This window comes from Brachyhypopomus gauderio, chromosome 16 (genome assembly GCF_052324685.1).
Source record: "Brachyhypopomus gauderio isolate BG-103 chromosome 16, BGAUD_0.2, whole genome shotgun sequence".
NCBI classification, from domain to species: Eukaryota; Metazoa; Chordata; class Actinopteri; order Gymnotiformes; family Hypopomidae; genus Brachyhypopomus; species Brachyhypopomus gauderio.
This window is the reverse complement of record NC_135226.1, coordinates 2,085,847-2,113,229: the sequence shown is the minus strand read 5'-3', so window position 1 is coordinate 2,113,229 and position 27,383 is coordinate 2,085,847. Positions and strand designations below refer to the sequence as shown.

General features: G+C 48.6%; 1 protein-coding gene across 6 annotated transcripts in view; it reads right to left on the bottom strand.

Annotated features, from left to right (window-relative positions):
- Positions 1-27,383, bottom strand: part of fndc3a (fibronectin type III domain containing 3A) — a 74,777-nt gene that overhangs the window by 22,508 nt on the left and 24,886 nt on the right. For all 6 annotated transcript variants that reach the window (XM_076977333.1, XM_076977332.1, XM_076977329.1 and 3 more), the window contains 5 exons: positions 22,074-22,149; positions 3,922-3,998; positions 3,533-3,776; positions 2,816-3,100; positions 1,645-1,703 (listed from right to left, as the gene is read on the bottom strand). In XM_076977333.1, coding sequence (XP_076833448.1) covers positions 1,645-1,703; positions 2,816-3,100; positions 3,533-3,776; positions 3,922-3,998; positions 22,074-22,149 — 741 coding nt within the window. The remainder of the gene's footprint in view (positions 1-1,644; positions 1,704-2,815; positions 3,101-3,532; positions 3,777-3,921; positions 3,999-22,073; positions 22,150-27,383) is intronic.

The following is a 27,383-nucleotide window of genomic DNA, read 5'->3' as shown; positions in this document are numbered from 1 at the left end:
TCCAGAGTCCTGACACACAGGCCCACACCCTCCAGAGTCCTGACACACAGGCCCACACCCTCCAGAGTCCTGACACACAGGCCCAAACCCTCCAGAGTCCTGACACACAGGCCCAAACCCTCCAGAGTCCTGACACACAGGCCCAAACCCTCCAGAGTCCTGACACACAGGCCCAAACCCTACAGAGTCCTGACACACAGGGCCAAACCCTACAGAGTCCTGACACAGGCCCAAACCCTACAGAGTCCTGACACACAGGCCCACACCCTCCAGAGTCCCGACACACAGGCCCAAACCCTCCTGAGTCCCGACACACAGGCCCAAACCCTACAGAGTCCCGACACACAGGCCCAAACCCTACAGAGTCCTGACACACAGGCCCACACCCTACAGAGTCCTGACACACAGGCCCAAACCCTCCAGAGTCCTGACACACAGGCCCACACCCTCCAGAGTCCTGACACACAGGCCCACACCCTCCAGAGTCCTGACACACAGGCCCACACCCTCCAGAGTCCTGACACACAGGCCCACACCCTCCAGAGTCCTGACACACAGGCCCAAACCCTCCAGAGTCCTGACACACAGGCCCAAACCCTCCAGAGTCCTGACACACAGGCCCTAACCCTCCAGAGTCCTGACACACTGGCCCAAACCCTCCAGAGTCCTGACACACAGGCCCAAACCCTCCAGAGTCCTGACACACAGGCCCAAACCCTCCAGAGTCCTGACACACAGGCCCAAACCCTACAGAGTCCTGACACACAGGGCCAAACCCTACAGAGTCCTGACACAGGCCCAAACCCTACAGAGTCCTGACACACAGGCCCACACCCTCCAGAGTCCTGACACACAGGCCCACACCCTCCTGAGTCCCGACACACAGGCCCAAACCCTACAGAGTCCCGACACACAGGCCCAAACCCTACAGAGTCCCGACACACAGGCCCACACCCTACAGAGTCCTGACACACAGGCCCACACCCTCCAGAGTCCTGACACACAGGCCCACACCCTCCAGAGTCCTGACACACAGGCCCACACCCTCCAGAGTCCTGACACACAGGCCCAAACCCTCCTGAGTCCTGACACACAGGCCCAAACCCTCCTGAGTCCTGACACACAGGCCCACACCCTACAGAGTCCTGACACACAGGCCCAAACCCTCCTGAGTCCTGACACACAGGCCCACACCCTACAGAGTCCTGACACACAGGCCCAAACCCTCCTGAGTCCTGACACACAGGCCCACACCCTACAGAGTCCTGACACACAGGCCCACACCCTCCTGAGACATTACTGATGTTCATTAGCATGCTAGACCTACAGACATTCCTGTGATTATACATTAAACTTCAATTCCCGTGGTGAATATACAAAAAGTCGGAACACATCACAATCAACAAGAACACACTCATTTGGGTTTGTGCTTGTTAAACAGCTGCGATTACCATGCAGTGCGAGTTACTCGTAATGTCAAGGGACGATATTTATAAGGTGTTCATTCAGGAACAATGTGAGATGTTCAATTTCAGTGATATTCTTCAGGTCAATGGAAATCCAGGTGTGCTCACATGCTGCTCAGATACACCCAGTGAACCAGAAAGCCACCCCGATGACTCTCATCACACCTGCCGTACATACCGCGGGTGGCTCGATCTTCTTCAGCCACTCCTGAAGAGCTTGCGTCTTCTCGTTCATTTCTGGGAACAAAGACGACCGATGTAAGATACCAACTATTCACTTCGTCAAGAACCAACGTCTTGTATTATGTTTTTTATATATACTACCAACAGCTTTCAAATGGAAAGTGAAAAGAAAGCGGAGTGTATGGATGTGTAATTAAAATTACATATAACATCTCATCCCTCGTTCTCTTCACCCATAATTTCATAATCCCTTCATCTCGTCTACATTTTTAAGATGAAAACTACTTGATTGATTTTTTTTTTACAAAATCAGGGTATCTGCACATTTTTAAATCTAAAATTCAATGACTTTTTAGACCTTTTTAATACCTCTCACAAGAAAAAAATAATACTATTACTGGGGCGAACGAGAATTGTTGACGTTGTTGAAGCCGTATACTCCAACGCTAGGAATCTAGCACTAGGACCCTGGAGCGGTTATTTTCTGCAATAGCGCTAGATTCGGCAAAGTTCACATCGCGCCAGAACAACTGAACAACACACACTTATAATAATTTAATGCCTCCCCTCATAAAATTCCAGACATTTTAAGACATTTTTAGGCCTTGAATATGGAAAACTAAATTTGAGACATTTTAAGACTTTTTAAGGACCCGCGGGTACCCTGAAAATAAAAAGCTAATCCTGACACTGAAGTGCTTGTAAGTAAAGAAGCGTAACATTGTAGATATGAGATTGATGACTTTCTTTTAAAGTGTAGAATTTTGTAAAGTTGCTAACATTTTTTTCCATTTTAATTTTGAGCATTTCCAAATACACTACAGGATTTGAAATTTAAAAATGGCTAATCCCTCGCAGCTCTTAGAGATGATATGCATTAAAAATACTATGTCAATCAATAAATAGCATATATGAATTAACAATTAGATTGAACTAGGCCATCAGATGATGTGACTGTATAATACCATTAAGGACAATGGATTTTCCTTTTGAGAAACACATGATTAGAGTTCTCATCCTTCTGATTTTTATTTGATTGATGTTTTTATAGAAGTCATAAACTCAGTTATTGACGACCCAAACATGACTAGTTTCCTTTGAATATAGAGTTTGAATTTGAAATGACAGGAGACAGAGCTGAAAGTCCCCGCAGTGGGAGGGCCCACCTCCAGGCTCCGCCCCCCTGCCTCTTCCTGGGCTGGCCTGGCACTGCTCCTCTACGCCCTTCTGCCCCAGGCCATTGTGGAGGTCGCCCCCTGCTGGTGGGGAGGTGTGGCTCTTCTGGGGGGACAGGGGTGGGCTGTCTTTGGGGGGAGCCAGCCCACCACCTCCAGGGTGCCCCCCCTGGCGCTCCTTCAGCTTCTTCTGCAGACGCTCGTAGGTTTTGTTAGCCCTTTCATCCCTGTAGGCATACTGCGTACGTCCGTGTGGGGAGAGAGACTCTGCAGGAACTGAACGAACACACACACACACACACACACACACACACACACACACACACACACACACACACACACACACACACACACACACACACACATTAATCTCCAACAGAATGGCAACATGAAGAGATCTTTTTAAACCGAAAAGCAGGATGTTTAACCCGGGCGGTATTTCTTCTTCAGTTTGAAAAAACAGTTTGATGTTGCTTTATTGGCAAAGTTAGGAAAACAGTGACAAGCAAAAACTCAGACGACAATTTTAGTATAGGTTCAGTAAAAATTTAATTCAATACAGAATTTTTCTCCTTCATAACTACCTTCCAAGTAAGTGTTGTGTGTGTGTGTGTGTGTGTGTGTATTTGTGTGTGTGTGTGTGTGCGCGTGCGTGCGTGCGCGTGTGTGTGTGTGCGTCTCTCTGCGTGTGCCAGTGTGGGCACTCACCCTGCTCTGAATACATGTGTGCTGGGTGATAGGTAGAAATATACTGGAGGTTGATATCTCCGGTGCCACCAGCCATGCCTGAGTACAGGTGAGGAGGAGGAGCAGGCATGATCTGGTGTGGGTGTGGGATGAAGGCCGGCAGGTGGGGTGGAGGGGGCGGGTGGTGCAGCGGAGAGTGGCCCCCTGGGTGGAACTCCGCCTGAGGTAAGACCAGAACCCGGCGCACTCCGTTCTCCTCAATGATCTGCAGGAGAGAGTAGAGGAGAAGAAAGGAGAGAAGAGGGGAGAGGAGAAGAAGAGAGGAGAATCCTGCTATTTCACTAGAGACAACACAACCACGCAGGAGAACACAGGAACACACAGGAGTGAAGAGGCCGCGTGCAGCTGACCTGCTGAACGTATCCAGGAGGCACATAGATCGGAGGCACTGAGCCGTTGGGGGACATCATGGGAACCTGAGCAGGACCTGAAAAACACACCCAGAACAGTCACACACACACGTCATCTGTAAAACACACCCAGAACAGTCACACACACGTCATCTGTAAAACACACCCAGAACAGTCACACACGTCACCTGTAAAACACACCCAGAACAGTCACACACACGTCATCTGTAAAACACACCCAGAACAGTCACACACACACGTCACCTGTAAAACACACCCAGAACAGTCACACACACACGTCACCTGTAAAACACACCCAGAACAGTCACACACACACGTCACCTGTAAAACACACCCAGAACAGTCTCACATACGTCACCTGTAAAACACACCCAGAACAGTCACACACACACGTCACCTGTAAAACACACCCAGAACAGTCTCACACACATACGTCACCTGTAAAACACACTCAGAACAGTCACACACACGTCACCTGTAAAACACACTCAGAACAGTCACACACACGTCACCTGTAAAACACACCCAGAACAGTCTCACACACGTACGTCACCTGTAACACACACCCAGAACAGTCTCACACACGTACGTCACCTGTAAAACACACCCAGAACAGTCTCACACACATACGTCACCTGTAAAACACACTCAGAACAGTCACACACACGTCACCTGTAAAACACACCCAGAACAGTCTCACATACGTCACCTGTAAAACACACCCAGAACAGTCACACACACACGTCACCTGTAAAACACACCCAGAACAGTCTCACACACATACGTCACCTGTAAAACACACTCAGAACAGTCACACACACGTCACCTGTAAAACACACTCAGAACAGTCACACACACGTCACCTGTAAAACACACCCAGAACAGTCTCACATACGTCACCTGTAACACACACCCAGAACAGTCTCACACACGTACGTCACCTGTAAAACACACCCAGAACAGTCTCACACACATACGTCACCTGTAAAACACACTCAGAACAGTCTCACACACGTCACCTGTAAAACACACTCAGAACAGTCACACACACGTCACCTGTAAAACACACCCAGAACAGTCACACACACACGTCACCTGTAAAACACACCCAGAACAGTCACACACACACGTCACCTGAAAAACACACCCAGAACAGTCACACACACGTCACCTGTAAAACACACCCAGAACAGTCACACACACGTCACCTGTAAAACACACCCAGAACAGTCACACACGTACGTCACCTGTAAAACACACCCAGAACAGTCACACACACGTCACCTGTAAAACACACCCAGAACAGTCACACACACGTCACCTGTAAAACACACTCAGAACAGTCACACACACGTCACCTGTAACACACACCCAGAACAGTCACACACACACACGTCACCTGTAAAACACACCCAGAACAGTCTCACATACGTACGTCACCTGTAAAACACACTCAGAACAGTCACACACACGTCACCTGTAAAACACACCCAGAACAGTCTCACACACGTCACCTGTAAAACACACCCCAAAAGAGTCTCACACACTTCACCTGTAAAACACACTCAGAACAGTCTGATTACTACATTTCTCCTAATGTCTTAATGATCATTTCTGCTTACTGGCCACAGGCCATCAAAGAGAGAAGGTATCAGACCTGCCCTTAGTGGGAGTGAACTCACTATGGTCAAATTATCTAGTTCTTCCAAGGTTTGTGTTGATGCTGTATTCAACTTAAATGCACCGCACAGTAAATGGAGATGCAACAATCTCACAGCAGACAACTAATTACATGAATGAGATTTCTTTTCAAATGTGATCAGTTACACAGCAATTTTACTTTGTCCAGAGGACAAAAATAAAGAGTACAAGCTTGCATGTTGTGATTCAGCTGGCATAGATGTGACTGTAGTTCTGTGACATACACACACACAAATACACACAAAAGTTTGGAGGAGACCAGTGTGACCAGTGTGTGGGGTGGAGGAGACCAGTATAACCAGTGTGTGGGGTGGAGACCAGTATAACCAGTGTGTGGGGTGGAGACCAGTATAACCAGTGTGTGGGGTGGAGGAGACCAGTGTGCCCACACAGCCTTCATTACAGGCTGATTACAGACTGCAGGTGTTGAAAGAAAAATTGATACCAATCATTATCAATACCAATAATTATACATTTACTGTGGTGCAGCATGTGATACCCTGTACCTGTGCAATGAATCTCACACATACACACAAACCTGCAGAAACACACACATAGATACCACTTCCACGACTCACACACATCACAGTAAAGTTTGGTGTCTTTTCTACTAAATGCAACTCTGCCAGAGACTTGGGTTAAAGCCCAGTTGGTTTACACTCATGCTGCGTGTGGGGGCTCAGGAAGCAGTGTGAGTGTGTGTGAGAGTGTGTGTGTGTGTGTGTGTTTTCTGTCAGACTGCACAGGAGAGTTAAACACAAAATGGGAACATGGGTGATAAACTCAGCAGATGAAGGATGACAGCTGTGAAATGGAGCTCACAGGGATGGGCTCACAGACCTGAACACACACATACCCCATGGGCACAGACACAGACACGACAAGGCAGACACACAGACACGACAGGGCAGGGATACAGACACAGACACGATGGGCAGACACACAGACACAGACACGACAGGGCAGGGATACAGACACAGACACGATGGGCACAGACACAGATGACAGGGCAGGGATACAGACACAGACACGATGGGCACAGACACAGATGACGGGGCAGGGATACAGACACAGACACGATGGGCACAGACACAGATGACGGGGCAGGGATACAGACACAGACACCATGGGCACAGACACAGATGACAGGGCAGGGATACAGACACAGACACGATGGGCACAGACACAGATGACGGGGCAGGGATACAGACACAGACACCATGGGCACAGACACAGAGATGACAGGGCAGGGATACAGACACAGAGATGACAGGGCAGGGATACAGACACAGACACGATGGGCACAGACACAGATGACGGGGCAGGGATACAGACACAGACACGATGGGCACAGACACAGATGACGGGGCAGGGATACAGACACAGACACGATGGGCACAGACACAGATGACGGGGCAGGGATACAGACACAGACACGATGGGCACAGACAGATGACAGGGCAGGGATACAGACACAGACACAATGGGCACAGACACAGATGACGGGGCAGGGATACAGACACAGACACGATGGGCACAGACACAGATGACAGGGCAGGGATACAGACACAGACACGATGGGCACAGACACAGATGACAGGGCAGGGATACAGACACAGACACGATGGGCACAGACACAGATGACGGGGCAGGGATACAAACACAGACACCATGGGCACAGACACAGAGATGACAGGGCAGGGATACAGACACAGAGATGACAGGGCAGGGATACAGACACAGACACGATGGGCACAGACACAGATGACGGGGCAGGGATACAGACACAGACACGATGGGCACAGACACAGATGACAGGGCAGGGATACAGACACAGACATGATGGGCACAGACACAGATGACAGGGCAGGGATACAGACACAGACACAGATGACAGGGCAGGGATACAGACATGGACACGATGGGCACAGACACAGATGACGGGGCAGGGATACAGACACAGACACGATGGGCACAGACACAGATGACAGGGCAGGGATACAGACACAGACATGATGGGCACAGACACAGATGACAGGGCAGGGATACAGACACAGACACAGATGACAGGGCAGGGATACAGACATGGACACGATGGGCACAGACACAGATGACAGGGCAGGGATACAGACATGGACACGATGGGCACAGACACAGATGACAGGGCAGGGATACAGACACAGACACGATGGGCACAGACACAGATGACAGGGCAGGGATACAGACACAGACACGATGGGCACAGACACAGATGACGGGGCAGGGATACAGACACAGACACGATGGGCACAGACACAGATGACGGGGCAGGGATACAGACACAGACACCATGGGCACAGACACAGATGACAGGGCAGGGATACAGACACAGACACGATGATCACAGACACAGATGACGGGGCAGGGATACAGACACAGACACCATGGGCACAGACACAGAGATGACAGGGCAGGGATACAGACACAGAGATGACAGGGCAGGGATACAGACACAGACACGATGGGCACAGACACAGATGACGGGGCAGGGATACAGACACAGACACGATGGGCACAGACACAGATGACGGGGCAGGGATACAGACACAGACACGATGGGCACAGACACAGATGACGGGGCAGGGATACAGACACAGACACGATGGGCACAGACAGATGACAGGGCAGGGATACAGACACAGACACAATGGGCACAGACACAGATGACGGGGCAGGGATACAGACACAGACACGATGGGCACAGACACAGATGACAGGGCAGGGATACAGACACAGACACGATGGGCACAGACACAGATGACAGGGCAGGGATACAGACACAGACACGATGGGCACAGACACAGATGACGGGGCAGGGATACAAACACAGACACCATGGGCACAGACACAGAGATGACAGGGCAGGGATACAGACACAGAGATGACAGGGCAGGGATACAGACACAGACACGATGGGCACAGACACAGATGACGGGGCAGGGATACAGACACAGACACGATGGGCACAGACACAGATGACAGGGCAGGGATACAGACACAGACATGATGGGCACAGACACAGATGACAGGGCAGGGATACAGACACAGACACAGATGACAGGGCAGGGATACAGACATGGACACGATGGGCACAGACACAGATGACGGGGCAGGGATACAGACACAGACACGATGGGCACAGACACAGATGACAGGGCAGGGATACAGACACAGACATGATGGGCACAGACACAGATGACAGGGCAGGGATACAGACAGAGACACAGATGACAGGGCAGGGATACAGACATGGACACGATGGGCACAGACACAGATGACAGGGCAGGGATACAGACATGGACACGATGGGCACAGACACAGATGACAGGGCAGGGATACAGGCATGGACACGATGGGCACAGACACAGAGACCGAAGCAAGCTGAGGTGAGCAGGTAAGAGACCAATGTGAGAAATAAGGACAGGGTGCAGGGCAGAGTGTTCAGGAGAGGGAGAGAGAGAAAGAGAGAGAGAGAGAGAGAGAGATGGAGAGAAGGATCAAAAAGAGACAGAATGTGAAAATGAGGGATGGAACAGGAGAAGCAGAAAAAACAGAACACCCACACTATTACATCAGAGTGACGCACGAGCACCGAAGGATCAGACACAAAAGGCCACACTCCCCTCCCCCTTCCCCACACTCCCCTCCCCCTTCCCCACACTCCCCTCCCCCTTCCCCACACTCCCCTCCCCCTTCCCCACTCTCCCCTCCCCCTTCCCCACACTCCCCTCCCCCTTCCCCACACTCCCCTCCCCCTTCCCCACACTCCCCTCCCCCTTCCCCACTCTCCCCTCCCCCTTCCCCACTCTCCCCTCCCCCTTCCCCACACTCCCCTCCCCCTTCCCCACACTCCCCTCCCCCTTCCCCACTCTCCCCTCCCCCTTCCCCACTCTCCCCTCCCCCTTCCCTACTCTCCCCTCCCCCTTCCCCACACTCCCCTCCCCTGGCCCCGCCCCTTCCCCCCCACCTTTTGCCGACGTAGTCAGCTCAGCTGACGTGGACACCAGTGCCAGCCTTTCACAGAAGGACTCAAAACAGAGTGAGACACTCAGTCTCTCTCTCTCACACACACACACACACACACACACACACACACACACACAGCAGAGATTAGGCTCAACTCCAACAGTAGGGCAAGCCTGTTCAGGAGAGGGAGAGAGAGGGGGAGAGAGAGGGAGAGGGAGAGAGAGGGGGAGAGAGAGAGATGTTGCACAAGCTGAAATGTGCAAAAAGCTTAGGCTGCCTGTGCTGTTGGCTGCGTTCAAGCTCATGTGTCCACGGCCCTCGCAGACGTCAGACAGCAGACTGAACAGTCAGTAGGGCAGACACACACACGCCCGGCAGGACTCAGACATCAGACTCTGAACAGTCAGTAGGGCAGACACACACACGCCCGGCAGGACTCAGACATCAGACTGAACAGTCAGTAGGGCAGACACACACGCCCGGCAGGACTCAGACTGCACTAAAGAAAAAGGGCCAGATGAGCTAAAACTCTGTGGTGCATTTTGGTAGTGGTGACACTCCCCAATCCAACTATGATCTTACACCACAGGCTGCTTTGCCTCCCACTGAGGCTTCTACGAGTTACCAGAGTGGTGTGGTGTAAGTCACCCAGAAGCAGGACAGGTGTGTAAGCAGAAGGACGTCTCTACAGGACAGGTCTGTAAACATAAGGACGTCTCTACAGGACAGGTGTATAAGCAGAAGGACGCCTCTACAGGACAGGTGTATAAGCAGAAGGACGCCTCTACAGGACAGGTGTGTAAACATAAGGACGTCTCTACAGGACAGGTGTGTAAACATAAGGACGCCTCTACAGAACAGGTGTGTAAGCAGAAGGACGTCTCTACAGGACAGGTGTGTAAACATAAGGACGTCTCTACAGGACAGGTGTGTAAACATAAGGACGTCTCTACAGGACAGGTGTGTAAGCAGAAGGACGTCTCTACAGGACAGGTGTGTAAACATAAGGACGTCTCTACAGGACAGGTGTGTAAGCAGAAGGACGTCTCTACAGGACAGGTGTGTAAACATAAGGACGTCTCTACAGGACAGGTGTGTAAGCAGAAGGACGTCTCTACAGGACAGGTGTGTAAACATAAGGACGTCTCTACAGGACAGGTGTGTAAGCAGAAGGACGTCTCTACAGGACAGGTGTGTAAGCAGAAGGACGTCTCTACAGGACAGGTCTGTAAGCAGAAGGACGTCTCTACAGGACAGGTGTGTAAACATAAGGACGTCTCTACAGGACAGGTGTGTAAGCAGAAGGACGTCTCTACAGGACAGGTGTGTAAGCAGAAGGACGTCTCTACAGGACAGGTGTGTAAGCAGGAGGACATCTCTACAGGACAGGTGTGTAAGCAGAAGGACGTCTCTACAGGACAGGTGTGTAAGCAGGAGGACATCTCTACAGGACAGGTGTGTAAGCAGAAGGACGTCTCTACAGGACAGGTGTGTAAGCAGAAGGACGTCTCTACAGGACAGGTGTGTAAGCAGGAGGACATCTCTACAGGACAAACCTGGCCACCTTCAAGACCTCCACCACAACCCTCAAAGATCACTCGCCTCTACCAACAGTACCTGTGTATCATAATTTGCAAATAAAATAACCAACTCAAAATAACTGTGATGAGTTACAGTCTAATTCTGCAGCTCTCGCAGATGGTACACATTAAACTAGTCTACAGGTGGGAGGAGCAATATACTGCAGAACCAATGGGATTCAACTCTACACCTCCCACATAAACAAACAGCACATGTATTTACCCATCACACGCCAGCCACTGTTCACTTAACTCCATCTCTCCCTCCATTCTATCAAATCTCTCCATCTCTCTCTCTCTCTGTTCTCTCCATTTTTCTCTCTCCCTGTTGTGTGCATCTCCCTGGCAGCAACAGCAGAGAAGGATGACTCACCAACTAGTTTATTCTCAAAGCTACAGACTGTGGATGCTGAGAATGAACTCGTGTGTGTGTGTGTGTGTGTGTGTGTGTGTGTGTGTGTGTGTGTGTGTGTGTGTGTGTGTGTGTGTGTGTGTGTGTGTGTGGGATTTCAAGGGTGCAGAGTTGAGTTTGCAGAGAGATGAAAGGCTGAATGCAATTCAGGGCCCTGTGAATCTGATTGGGTTTCTCAGGGTCCTGACCACCCAATCAGATTCACAGGGTCCTGACCACCCAATCAGATTCACAGGGTCCTGACCACCCAATCAGATTCACAGGGTCCTGACCACCCAAGGTCCTGATGACGCGATCATATTCATACATCACTGCAATCCAGTCCATGTAACACTACACTATTACACTATGACTGTGTGCATGCGCCAAAGACTGTGTGTGTGCGTGTGAAATGGCCTGCGTGCACGTGAGAGACTGTGTGCGTACACGTGAGAGACTGTGTGCGTGCACGTGAGAGACTGTGTGCGTGCACGTGAGAGACTGTGTGCGTGCACGTGAGAGACTGTGTCCGTGCACGTGAGAGACTGTGTGCGAGGATGAGAGGGTGGAGGAGAGGCTAATACATCAGGGTGGAGGAGAGACTAATACATCAGGGTGGAGGAGAGGCTAATACATCAGGGTGGAGGAGAGGCTAATACAGCAGGGTGGAGGAGAGGCTAATACATCAAGGTGGAGGAGAGGCTAATACATCAGGGCGGAGGAGAGGGTAATACATCAGGGTGGAGGAGAGACTAATACATCAGGGTGGAGGAGAGGCTAATACATCAGGGTGGAGGAGAGGCTAATACATCAGGGTGGAGGAGAGGCTAATACATCAAGGTGGAGGAGAGGCTAATACATCAGGGCGGAGGAGAGGGTAATACATCAGGGTGGAGGAGAGACTAATACATCAGGGTGGAGGAGAGACTAATACAGCAGGGTGGAGGAGAGGCTAATACATCAAGGTGGAGGAGAGACTAATACAGCAGGGTGGAGGAGAGACTAATACATCAGGGTGGAGGAGAGACTAATACAGCAGGGTGGAGGAGAGGCTAATACATCAGGGTGGAGGAGAGACTAATACATCAGGGTGGAGGAGTGGCTAAGACATCAGGGTGGAGGAGAGGCTAAGACATCAGGGTGGAGGAGAGGCTAATACATCAGGGTGGAGGAGAGACTAATACATCAGGGTGGAGGAGTGGCTAATACAGCAGGGCGGAGGAGAGACTAATACAGCAGGGTGGAGGAGAGGCTAATACAGCAGGAGGAGACACTAATGCTCAGAGCTAAGAGCAGCAAATCTGGACAAGACACAGTCACTCCTGTGGGAAGGGCTTAGAACCCCCATACTCAAATAGCGGCTGTAAAGGCCTGACAAATGAACAGTAGTGAACTCAATGAGTGTGACCCAAGGCTCTCGACCTTTAACCGTGCCGGTAGAAAAGAGCTTCATGTGAACATTTCAGTCAATAATGTACATCTGCCATCTAAGCACAAATGCTGCTTTTACTACTGTTGTCTTTTTGACCCAAACCATATACGACTGATGAGGTAAACTCAGAGCTGAAAATGCAGACCATCCATTGGGAGTGAAGACCGAGCAGCACGTCCACTTATAGACCTTCTCCTGCTCTGTTTTTGTATAGTCACTCTGAAAAGTCATCATTATGGTCCATACTTTTTTTCACACCAATATGTACCCTAAAGGGAATGCAGTGTGTTTAATTAGACTGATCATGCTTAAATGTAAATCCGTTCAGATTACTTAATTTTGTAGTAGATTAGGAATTAGGGAGCAACCCACACTTTTCTGAGGCAACAATGTGCTTAGTGCCATCTTTCTTGTTAACCACAATAACATAGCAGGCCACCTGAGTTAGTCCGACAGCAGAATGCTTCTTCTAGGCTGATCCACAGCTTCAAAAACACCAGAACCTGTCAACACAGGTGACGCTGCACAGCCTTGAGGACAACAGCAGGAAGCATGTTCCTTCAGCAGCCAATAAAGACGTACCCTAACCCTAAAAGTACCCTAACCATTAGACATTCCCTAACTCTTACCCTTAAAGTACCCTAACCATTAGACATTCCCTAACCCGATGTACCCTAACCATTAGACATACCCTAATCCAGGGGTCGGCAACCCAAAATGTTGAAAGAGCCATATTGGACCAAAAAAATAATAATAATAATAATGTCTGGAGCCGCAAAAAAATTAAAAGCCTTATATAAGCCTTATAATGAAGGCAACACATGCTGTATGTATCTATATTAGTCTACTATCAAAATGATCAAGTTAGCTACAAATACATAATAAGCATTCATGATTAAATGTTTATTCTCCCTGCAGTGTATTCTGTAGTAGGGGTGTCACGATTCTCTAAATTTACAAAATAATAGAACAAATAGAGTCTTAACAAACTAAACTCTATCCTACAAAATTTCTTTAAAAACTATTTCTTTAGTGTCTTCATACATGGAGAGCAACATTTTAGTTTTAAGATTAAGATACTTTCGCGAGTGACCGTATTGTATTACGTTGTATTACTCTTGTATTACGTTAACAAATACGAGCCTCATGTAATTCCAGGACGAAACATGAGAAAACGTGAAGACGTTAAGATTGGGCGTTTTGAAAATAAACAACCATTAAATAATGTGATAAAAAAGCAAATTATTTTGAATCATTACGAGTATATGTATAAATATTAGGGGTGGGCATAGATAAAATTTTTTAATCTAGATCTAATCTCACTGAAATCTTGAAATTAATCTAGATTAATCTAGATTAAAATGGCTCATATGCCAATTAATGACTAAAAGTCTTTGAGATTCTTAATACAGGGTTTCTTAATACAGAGGGTGCATTAGACCAGGGGCTCATCTCCTGTTTCCAAAATGCATCAATGACTGCTTGATACTTGAAGAAAAAAACATGCTCAATAAAATGTAGGCTACTCGTGTTCAACGGTTCATTCAGTTAAACATGAATTTGTAAGCCTACATACTGTACATTAAAGGGGTTGATAACATGTAGGGTTGCAACGGTATAAGATTTTCACGGTATGATAACCGTCTCAGAAAATACCGTGGTATCACGGTTATCACAGTTTGTTACATATATTATTAAAAGATACACTGACTCTTAAAGAAATTACAAAAAAATACTGCAAAATTAAAGAAACCTAAATAATTTTACTGAAATTTTCCATGATTTAAGTTTAAATTATTTAATATCTGATAAACTGAGCCTGGGTCAGTGTCTGATCAACAACTGTTGTAAACGTCCGTTTTACTGCCAAGTTGGAATATAACCAGATACTGCAGAAAGAGAGGATTTATTTCTGACATGATCCTCACAATAGAGATTTCTATTTTAAAGCTTTCACAACGAGTCTGGTTTTAACATGAAAAACAGGCACGTCAGAATTTGAAAATGAACGCATGTAAATTAATGACGTCTTTCACATCCAGTGAAAGCAAAGACCTTAAAAAGCTAGGTTTATACTTTCACTAGTGACCGTAGCGTACAACTCCGCACAAGTCGCGTGAACCTCCACGAACGGCGGAAGCGTTTAATCTTGCTGCATCACATTCTTTGCAGTGTTGTCCGAAACAATATGTGGTAGTATAAAGAAACAGCCCTCAACAACAGGGGAAGGAACATTTACCTGACGAATTTTAATGTTGCTTTGTGTTTCAGGTTTGAAAGTGCTGGAATTTAGGCTAAAGTACTTGAAAATGCTTGAAATTGTAACGACTTAGTTTCACAACAAATATCTGTCTGACTGAACAGTTCTCTTGTATTACGTTAACAAATACGAGCCTCTTGTAATTCCAGGACGAAACATGAGAGAACGTGAAGGAGTGTTTTGAAAATAAACAATCATTAAATAATGTGATAAAAAAGCGAATTATTTCGAACCATTTTGAGTAAATGTATAAATAATTAACTTAATTAAGTTTAACGTGCTGGGAAAAATTGAACTGGATCTTGAAAGAGACGTACAAGTGCTTGAATTCCACCTTATAAAGGTGTATGAACCCGGCAAACATGACTTTGTTCATCGCGCTGAGGCGCGGCGCGCGCAAAGTTACAAAATTCGAGAGGTGCACGACCTCGCGAATCGACAGCGCGCGAGCCCCTCGCGCACACGCGGAGCCACTGCGATTACATCATTTTCATCGCTGATTTTAGTTTAGCCTTTTTTTTGTTAAAAAATTTAAGTGTGATGCACTTTCTGCCATTCTCACCGCTGTGTGCTGAGTAGCTGAACCGGAGTAGAGTTGTGCATGCACGGGTCAGTTTCTCCACTGGTTTGTCTTTTACCGGTAATAAGCAAGCGCACACGGTATGATAACCGTGCATTTTAATACCGTGGTATACCGTGAAACCGGTTACCGCTGCAACCCTAATAACATGTTTATTCAGCTAAACATGAGATTTGAAATGTAAGCCAACATTTAGTACATTTAACCTGTTTTCGGCGGCGGTGACTCTTCCCCTGGGCTGCATCAGTGCTTTACCCAGCGTCAGCAGCATTAGCGAACGGGTGCTTTGCGTTTAAATGGTACTTCAGACTGGTAGAACTCCCACAATAAACTAATTCCGTGTTGCACAAGGTGCAAACAACTTTAGTCTTGTCAATGTCTCCATTAGGAAGCTTCCTAAAAATGAATTTTCCATGAAGCAAACCTGGCGACTTCGTGGCTGCATCCATGTAAGCACACGTGCGATTTGTAATTCACAGGTTTGAAAACTCTCGCCCCTACTGTGCTATTTGGTTAGGAATACACCGAGCTAAACTATCAAGGTGAAAGTCGTCATAGCTTGCTTACCCATTTTGACCCAGTTCCCAATCCAACTTTAAGAATAGATTAACGGCGAAAATTTTTATATCGCCCGATAAGAGTATGAAATTAACGAACGCCATTAACGCCAATAACGGCCCACCACTAATAAATATTTAACTTAATTAAGTTTAACGTGCTGGGAATTATTGAAATGGACCTTGAAAGTGACGTACAAGTGCTTTAATTCCACCTTATAAAGGTGTATGAACCCTACAAACATGACTTGGTTCATTGCGCTGAAGCGCGGCACGCGCGAAGTTACGCGCCGGTTTGTTTACAACAGCCACCTGCCTCATCTCGCCCTGCTAATAGAAACGTGTGTCGCAGGCTATGACGCAAATCTTTGTTGACATAAATGTTGAAATTTAATTTAATTTATTCTACACATAACTACGCATTTTTTTTGGATGCCAGTACCAGAATATTCAGTAAACTGTCAGGCATGTAAAAAATCATACATAAGTAAAACATAGCAAATGGTGGCAAAGGAAGTACAGTGACCACAACCATGTCCAGGACCATCTTAGCTGGGCTCCTCACAGTGACCACAACCCTGTCCAGGACCATCTTAGCTGGGCTACTCACAGTGACCACAACCCTGTCCAGGACCATCTTAGCTGGGCTACTCACAGTGACCACAACCCTGTCCAGAACCATCTTAGCTGGGCTCCTCACAGTGACCACAACGCTGTCCAGGACCATCTTAGCTGGGCTCCTCACAGTGACCACAACACTGTCCAGGACCATCTTAGCTGGGCTTCTCACAGTGACCACAACACTGTCCAGGACCATCTTAGCTGGGCTCCTCACAGTGACCACAACCCTGTCCAGGACCATCTTAGCTGGGCTCCTCACCGTGACCACAACCCTGTCCAGGACCATCTTAGCTGGGCTCCTCACAGTGACCACAACGCTGTCCAGGACCATCTTAGCTGGGCTTCTCACAGTGACCACAACCCTGTCCAGGACCATCTTAGCTGGGCTCCTCACAGTGACCACAACCCTGTCCAGAACCATCTTAGCTGGGCTCCTCACAGTGACCACAACCCTGTCCAGGACCATCTTAGCTGGGCTGACAGGAAATGCTCTGTATAAATGTTCTGCAAGCTCTTCACTTCTGCACCACTGCCTGGCTGAGTTAAAAACAGATATTATGTCGCTTGTGCTTTTCTGTGTATTCCACCTATGCACAGTCACCTAGTAAAAATACTTAACCGAATCCAGAATTAAACCTGGGGGTGGGGGGCTGTTATCCTGCAGACTGGAGTGTGGAGTCTTTGTAAGGTTACAGGTTAAACCAGTCAGCCTCCCCCTCCCCAAGTGGTGAGTCATCAACCTGCTGGCGTCACTGCCATGACCCCCCAGCTCCCGTCATATCGGTGCCAATGCAGTGGGTGTAAACGCTGCTCTAGCGCCCCCCTCAGGTAGAGTCTGGCCCAAGGAGCACAATATGCTCAACCTGCTGATTGTTTGTGTTTCCATTCTGCTAATCAATAATCATTAGCTTTGCAGGGCACAATAATCTTTCAATTACAGTCACACTGCACTTTACGCTGTGGCTCTGACTGCCTCTCAGAGACACAGACAGAGCAGGAGTTTCACACGCTCCACACAACTACTGAACACAGAACACACTCACAGACAGAGCAGGAGTTTCACACGCCCCACACAACTACTGAACACAGAACACACTCACAGACAGAGCAGGAGTTTCACACGCCCCACACAACTACTGAACACAGAACACACTCACAGACAGAGCAGGAGTTTCACACGCCCCACACAACTACTGAACACAGAACACACTCACAGACAGAGCAGGAGTTTCACACGCCCCACACAACTACTGAACACAGAACACACTCACAGACAGAGCAGGAGTTTCACACACCCCAGACAACTACTGAACACAGAACACACTCACAGACAGAGCAGGAGTTTCACACACCCCACACAACTACTGAACACAGAACACACTCACACACAGAGCAGGAGTTTCACACGCCCCACACAACTACTGAACACAGAACACACTCAGACAGGGGCTGTGAAAAATACCTCACTGGTCTCACAGACACCTGACAAACACCGCCCAATTTGAGTGAGCTGATGGGTCCCGGTCCTGGTCCACAGAACACATGAGCCGTGCTGAACCCATGAAACCTTTAAACAATGATCCCAGCACAGTGTCCAAGGCAGTCTGAACACTTACGGCACTTACAGCCTGCTGCACAGTTAAAGGCTGAAGTACAATGAAACGTGAAATTAAGGCATGAGAAGTGTTCCTCTTCCAGGTGTGAGGAGCAAGCCAAAACATTTGAGTGCCAGTGTGTTCTGCTGACAAAATTTTGACAAAAATGACATGCGTGTCATTATATATGGCGAAGAGTGAAGAGTTTCGTGTGCGGAGCAGATGGTGCTACGTCCTCACTGTGGCTGGATCATTCCACACTGACGCAGCACATACAAATTAAAGAAGTTGTTCTACAGAAGTTTACAGAAAAAAACTTTCTGCATATCTATCAGTAAATTCTTCTTACTCTGCAGCGAAACAAACCCCCCATAATTCATTGTGCCAGAGGAGCAGAGCGGCGTGGAGACGCCATGGCACTGTGGACCAATGCGGCTGCAGGAGAGGCAGAGCGTCCGCACACTGCCTGTTCATACTACTCACGACATCTCACTGCAGTCACATTAATCTCTGCTTAATAGGTGAACTCCCAGCGCAGTGACGACCAGTTCAATGACTGAGAAGCTCCCGACACTACAAGTATCCATCCATCACCCCTCCACCAGAGCCACCGTCACTAAAATGTTGTACTCAAGTAAAAGTACTATTACTTTTTTGTTTGACTTTGTACTCAAGTACGAGTAAAGTTACTGGTCTAAAAATCTACTCCAGTTAAAATTAACAAGTCATTTAAAATGTACTCTGCTACTTTTTAAATTTGCATATTAGCAGTTAGCGTGTGAATTCAGCCACCCACTAACTGATGTTATGAATTTTAAATAGCATTATTTCTGTCTAGCCTGAATTATTCGCCAATGTTACCATTACATTACAACATGTTGGATTTGACGTTAACTAACTAGTCTAGGTCAGTAGTTACAAATTGCAGGGCAGGCATTAATGTCTCAGGGATGATAGGCTAAACTACGAATGCTACCTGTTAAAGTATGATTGCAATGGTCCTATATAAACTTGCATCCACATGTTTGCGCAAGTTTCTGTACGTTTCTGGGTAAAGACTTGCGACTAGGGTTGCAACGGTATGAGATTTTCACGATATGATAACCGTCTCAGAAAATACCGCGGTATCACGGTTATCACGGTATCACAGTTTGTTACATATATTATTAAAAGATACACTGACCCTTAAAGAAATTACAACAAGTTTTTTTTGTTCAATGAACTATTTATATTAGAAACCTGGAACTATTGTATACAAAATGTCTCCTTAAAAAAATAAGCTGTACACGTGTTTATATAAATACTGCAAAATTAGAGAAACCTAAATCATGGATTTCAGTACAATTATTTTAATTTAAATTATTTAATATCTGATAAACTGAGCCTGGGTCAGTGTCTGATCAACAACTGTTGTAAACGTCCGTTGTACTGCCAAGTTAGAATATAACCAGATACTGCAGAAAGAGAGGATTTATTTCTGACATGACCCTCACAATAGAGATTTCATTTTTAACATATGAAAAACAGGCACGTCAGAATTAGAAAATGAACGCATGTAAATTAATGGCGTCTTTCACATTCAGTGAAAGCAAGGACCTTAAAAAGCTTGGTTTATACTTTCACGAGTGACCGTAGCGCGCGAGTCCGCACACCTCACACAAACCTAAAGTACTTGAAAATGCTTGAAACTGTAACTACTTCGTTTCACAACAAATATCTGTCTGACTGAACAGTTCTCTTGTATTACGTTAACAAATACGGGCCTCTTGTAATTCCAGGACGAAACATGAGAACGTGAAGACGTTAGGATTGGACGTTTTGAAAATAAACCACCATTAAATAATGTGATAAAAAGCGAATTATTTCAAATCATTTATAGTATATGTATAAATATTTAACTTAATTAAGTTTAACGTGCTGGGAAATATTGAAATGGACCTTGAAAGTGACGTACAAGTGCTTTAATTCCACCTTATAAAGGTGTATGAACTCCGCAAACACGACTTTGTTCATTGAGCTGAGGCGTGGCGCGCAAAGTTACAAAATTCGAGAGCTGCACGACCTCGCGAATCGCCAGCGCGCGAGCCTCTCGTGCACAGGCGTAGCCACCGCGATTACGTCATTTTCGCCGCTGATTTTAGTTTAGCCTTTTTTTTTGTTAAGAAATTGTTAAGTCTGATGCACTTTCTGCCATTCTCACCGCTGTGTGCTGAGTAGCTGAACCGGAGCGGAGTTGTGCATGCGCGGGTCAGTTTCTCCGCTAGCTTGCCTTTTACCGGTAATAAGCAAACGCACGCGGTATGATAACCGTGCATTTTAATACCGCTGCAACCCTACTTGCGACTTGACTTGGACTTTACATTTACTGACTTGGACTTGGAATCGGACTTGAGTTTTAAGACTTGAAAAGACTTGAAATTCTTATTTTAACATAATAAATAAGTAATATAGAATCACATAACTGGATCATTTTGTATTATATGGTGCTGTAAAATGTGAACCGCTCAGCTCAGTTTATTCGTAACCTAAAGCTACAGGTGAAGTTCTGCAGCCGATCGGGGGAGAGGGGGAGGGGGGGCAGCAGAGTTGAATGCGGAGAAGACAAGCAACATGCTCCCAAAAATTATCCTGTTCAATTATAAAAATTATGCTGTTGTGAATAAAATAAGAACTGTGACATGCAAGACATTTGGAGTCAGGATAAGAGATGCAGATGCAACCACTTCAAACTTTTGACATTTGAGGCTGCACAAACAAAAGTAAGCCTCTGCTATGTATATTTAACATAATGCTATAACGGTTAGCTAGCTAGCTGGGATGTGATAACTCAGGGGTCGAAAATTAACTTTTACAAGGGTCCACATGAGCAACTTGACTTGTGTCAGCGGTCCGCACCAACGATAATTCGAAAGCGGGGGGGGGCACGACTCGCTTGTATTGACTTGGGACTTGACTCAAGACTTGATTGTATTGACTTAGGACTTGACTCGAGACTTGATTGTGAAGACTTGAGACTTACTTGTTACTTGCAACTTAGTGACTTGTTCACGTCTGGTATTCCATAACGTAGGCAATTACGAATTGCCACAAAATATACTTAATTAAAACTTATCTACTTAAAACTTTCAATTACACACAGAAACCTACTTAATTACAGAAATGCAAGTAAATGTAATCCGGCACTTACACCTTGCAAAAACGATGATGGCTTGATTAGTTATCACAGTATGATCTGTAACCTGATTTTAGCATGTGCAATTTTAAATCGTGCCTTAAAGACCACAGAGTAATCTCACCAAATAAAGGTCTCAAAGAAAGTGAAATCTTTTGAAAAGCTTCTGAATGTGACCTTTAAAAAGAAACCCCTACCAGTAAAACAACAAAGCACAAACAAAAATACACTTCTTACCTGCAATACACTGATACTGACCATCCTCTCGCTGGATCGTGAAGGCCTCACCTGGGTTTACTTGCACCAAAATTACCTGAGAGAGAGAGAGAGGGAGGGAGAGAGGGAAGACAGAGACACAAGTGGGTTTAGGACACACACACCGAGAGAAGTATGTGCTGTCAGGGCAGAGAGAGAGACACGCATGTGCTGTCAGGCAGGACACAGAGAGAGAGAGACGTATGTGCCGTCAGGACACAAAGAGAGAGAGACGTATGTGCCGTCAGGGCACAGAGAGAGAGAGAGAGAGACGTATGTGCCGTCAGGACACAGAGAGAGAGAGAGAGACGTATGTGCCGTCAGGGCACAGAGAGAGAGAGACGTATGTGCCGTCAGGACACAGAGAGAGAGAGAGACGTATGTGCCGTCGGGGCACAGAGAGAGAGAGAGAGAGACGTATGTGCCGTCAGGGCACAGAGAGAGAGAGACGTATGTGCCGTCAGGACACAGAGAGAGAGAGAGAGACGTATGTGCCGTCAGGACACAGAGAGAGAGAGAGAGAGACGTATGTGCCGTCAGGGCACAGAGAGAGAGAGACGTATGTGCCGTCAGGACACAGAGAGAGAGAGAGAGACGTATGTGCCGTCAGGACACAGAGAGAGAGAGAGAGAGAGACGTATGTGCCGTCAGGGCACAGAGAGAGAGAGACGTATGTGCCGTCAGGACACAGAGAGAGAGAGAGAGACGTATGTGCCGTCAGGACACAGAGAGAGAGAGAGAGAGACGTATGTGCCGTCAGGGCACAGAGAGAGAGAGAGACGTATGTGCCGTCAGGACACACAGAGAGAGAGACGTATGTGCCGTCGGGGCACAGAGAGAGAGAGACGTACGTGCCGTCGGGGCACAGAGAGAGAAAGACGTATGTGCCGTCAGGACACAGAGAGAGAGAGAGAGACGTATGTGCTGTCAGGGCACAGAGAGAGAGAGACGTATGTGCTGACAGGACACAGAGACACGTATGTGCTGACAGGACACACAGAGACACACGTATGTGCTGTCAGGACACACAGAGAGAAACACGTATGTGCTGACAGGACACACAGAGAGAGATGTGCTGTCAGAGGCCACATCTTAATGGCCTGCGCTCTGTGCAATTCAGCCTAAGTAAAGCATCTCCAGACATAAGGCTGACCAGCCAGTGATGAGTATCCAGCAGAGGAGAGAGGAGTGAGGGTAGAGGAGTGGGAGAGAGGAGTGAGAGGAGGAGAGAGGGGGAGAGAGGGGAGAGAGGAGTGAGGGGAGAGACAGGGGAGAGAGGAGTGAGAGGGGACAGAGGAGTGAGAGGGGAGAGAGAGGGGGAGAGAGGGGAGAGAAGAGTGAGGGTAGAGGAGGGGGAGAGAGGGGAGAGAGGAGTGAGAGGGGACAGAGGAGTGAGGGGAGAGAGAGGGGAGAGAGGAGTGAGGGGAGAGAGAGGGGAGAGAGGAGTGAGAGGGGAGAGAGAGGAGTGAGAGGGGAGAGAGGGGAGAGAGGAGTGAGGGTAGAGGAGGGGGAGAGAGGAGTGAGGGGGAGGGGGAGGAGGAGAGGGGGATGAGGGGAGAGAGAGAGAGAGGAGGATGAGGGGAGAGAGAGAGAGAGGAGGATGAGGGGAGAGAGAGGGGAGAGAGGAGTGAGAGGGGGGAGAGAGGGGAGAGAGGAGTGAGAGGGGGGGAGAGAGGGGAGAGAGGAGTGAGGGGAGAGAGAGGGGAGAGAGGAGTGAGGGGAGAGAGAGGGGAGAGAGGAGTGAGGGGAGAGAGAGGGGAGAGAGGAGTGAGAGGGGAGAGAGGAGTGAGGGTAGAGGAGGGGGAGAGAGGGGAGAGAGGAGTGAGGGGGAGGGGGAGGAGGAGAGGGGGATGAGGGGAGAGAGAGAGAGAGGAGGATGAGGGGAGAGAGAGAGAGAGGAGGATGAGGGGAGAGAGCGAGGGGGAGGAGGAGGTGGGTGACGTGGCAGCCTCGTCCTTCGTCCACGTGTTGGCCTGATACCAGAGCACTGGAGTCAGAAAGGCCGTGTCCTAGTTTGTGTCCAGTCTGAACACATCGAGCTGCAACACCGGCGTCCACCAACACGCCGCTTCTGTTCCAGCTGCTATAAATACCTAAACCCATTCACAATTAGGTCCCAGTGCACTGGCCTCTTTAAGAGAACATGCAGAAATACTAGATCAGCTAGTCCTGAAGCACTCCCTCACACACACATGAGTTTCATTGATTCATTTTTGCCATTTTGGGGGCTCACAGCTCTTCCCAGAACATAATCAATAACTGTGTTGAACGTGTGTGTGTGTGCACGGCTGCTCAGGGCTTCAGTCGAGTGCACACTGACCTGCCCTGTGTGTTTAAACGCACTTACAGAATACACAGAATAAACAAATACAAATCTGGGCTTTTGCCTTCAGGGTCCAAGATATTTAGGATATGCACAGAACAACATTCATCACAGTGAATCTTTGAGAAGCTATTTTTAAATTATTAAAAAAATGTAATTTTTTTTATTTTAAATGTATATGTAAAAAAGATTTTAACTTAAAATTTATGAATGGGTTTAAAGACAAGTGATTTATGAATGGGTTTAAAGACAAGTGATTTATGAATGGGTTTAAAGACAATAGATTTTTTCCTGCGCTTCTGATATAATTAGAGAGGACCTCCTTATTCTCAGTTTGTGCTCTGTGCTGTGCTGGTCACTGAGGAACAGAGGCTGTAAGGGCCAGAGGGGGTCACTACCACTAATTCAGTCTCACACACATCACCTGTGTTAGCCTGAGGGCAGGGGGCGGGGGTTCAGAGAGGCTTTGTCAGGCCAGGACAACGGCACATCTGTCTCAACCAGCTCAGTTTCAGCAAAGCAGCCCTGCTGATGTGAGTCACCCCATCAAGAAGTCTTCTCCTTTGTGGCTTTGTTTAAACGTGCGCTGTAAAAACCAGGAAACTGGCTCCCAGATGAACCTGGGAGGTTATTGGCTATCGGGAAGAGAGCGTCACGGGTGTGTAGAGCACACGTCCCCAAAGTGATGGTGGTGGTGGTTGTTGCCTAGCGATGGAGACACACCTAGCGCAGCTCGAACAGCAGGCGTCTCTGGGCTGCAGGACGTCACAGCAGATATGACACTGCAGATCAAACAAGTGTAGGACCTGCGTGAAGGACCCTGCGTGTAGCACCCTGTGTACCAGAACCCTCACAGCATGATTCTCGTAATTTAAAACTCATTTCAGCACTGAACGGACGTCACGTGCGGGGCACAGAACAGACACGGGTAAGATGGATCAACACAGCCCCGCAAAGCCCAGAACCGAACCCCAAACGGCGGTACCAGGTCCACACTGCTTCCCAACAATCACCTCCAGCCACGGTGCAGGAGCACGACGAGGACGCACCGGGTCTACCGGGACGACACAGCACAACGAACACGGTCCCGTCGACCAGCTGGCGCTAACACAACGACCCAATCCTCCGACCGCTCTTACAGTTTCAATATCTGATCCTCAGGACACGCTACAAACACGCAGCAGCAGCTAACGGTGGAAAAAGCCCACATGAATGAATGAATGAATGAAGGAGTGAGTGTGTGAAGGAGTGTGTGTGAGGTAGAGTTGCGTTTACCTCCGTCTTGCTGCCGTCATACTCAGTGTACTGCCAGGGCATATCGCTACGGCGACAGGGCTCCCCCAGCACTGCCATGTTCTACTCCTCCTTACTCCCCGCTCCCATTCATAAATGCCAGAGACGCCACCACACACACACACACGCACACACACACACACACACACACACACGCGCGCACGGAGCAGCCCGGCACGCACGCGCACACGCACGCAGCCGTAAACAGGGACGCATGAGCAACAGCACGCTAGGAGGGGCGTCAGAGGGAGGTCTGAGCGCTGGAGGCACTACGCGGTGTGTCCCGCCCGCCGGGTCCGTCCTGACCGACCCGACCGCCTGTGTTCCGCCCCGGGGAGCCCGATGTTCCCGCACCACCAGCACAGCTGTGTAGCAGGAGACTCACGCCACGCTGTCACGACTCTGTCCCCTCCTCACCCAGCCGCATGCATGACGCAGGACACGGTTTGAGAGACCGAGAGGGAGGGAGGGATGGAGGGATGGAGAGGGGGGGAGAGAGACAGAGAGAGAGACAGAGAGAGAGAAGAGAGAGAGAGCGAGAAGGAGAGAGAGAGAGACAGAGAGAGAGGGAATGAAGTGTCACTTACGGTTGCTCGCATCTCTCCCCGTCATTCAGGCGCGGTAGCGTGCAGGGGGTGGTGGTGGTGTGTGCCAGAGCCCCCCACCCGCGTGCTCCACAGGCTGGAGTCACCGTCTCTACCCCCACCCCCCCCCCTCATGGGCCCGGCGGTGCGGACACACGGGGGATGAACTCCTCACCCCCCCCTTCACCACGCACCCACACAACACAGGACAATGGCCTCGGGCTGCTGGCTGGAAGCTGTTTACTAGATACGGGGAGAAGAGCCCATATTTGCGTTCTGTCTCTCCCTCCCTCCCTCCCTCCCTCTTTCTCCCTCTCCCCCTCCTTTACTGCCACCACCAGTCTCCACAGCAACCCCTTCAACAAATAAGCGTAGTTGGCAGCAGTGCGGTGTGCTGGGAGGAGCTCGTCACCTGCTCCGTGTTACACCAGCGCAGCACCGGCAGGAGGCCACGCCTCCGCCCTTCATCATCATCACCATCACTCCTCCATTATCACCACCACATCTCCGCCCTTCATCATCATCATCACCACGCCTCCGCCCTTCATCATCATCACCACCACGCCTCCGCCCTTCATCATCATCATCATCACTCCTCCATCACCACGCCTCCGCCCTTCATCATCATTATCATCACTCCTCCATCATCACCACCACGCCTCCGCCCTTCATCATCATCATCATCACTCCTCCATCACCACCACACCTCCACCATTCATCATCATCACTCCTTCATCACCACCACGCCTCCGCCCTTCATCATCATCATCACCACGCCTCCGCCCTTCATCATCATCACCACCACGCCTCCGCCCTTCATCATCATCATCATCACTCCTCCATCACCACGCCTCCGCCCTTCATCATCATTATCATCACTCCTCCATCATCACCACCACGCCTCCGCCCTTCATCATCATCATCACCATCATCACTCCTCCATCACCACCACGCCTCCGCCCTTCATCATCATCACCATCATCACTCCTCCATCACCACCACGCCTCCGCCCTTCATCATCATCACCATCATCACTCCTCCATCACCACCACACCTCCACCCTTCATCATCATCATCACCACGCCTCCGCCC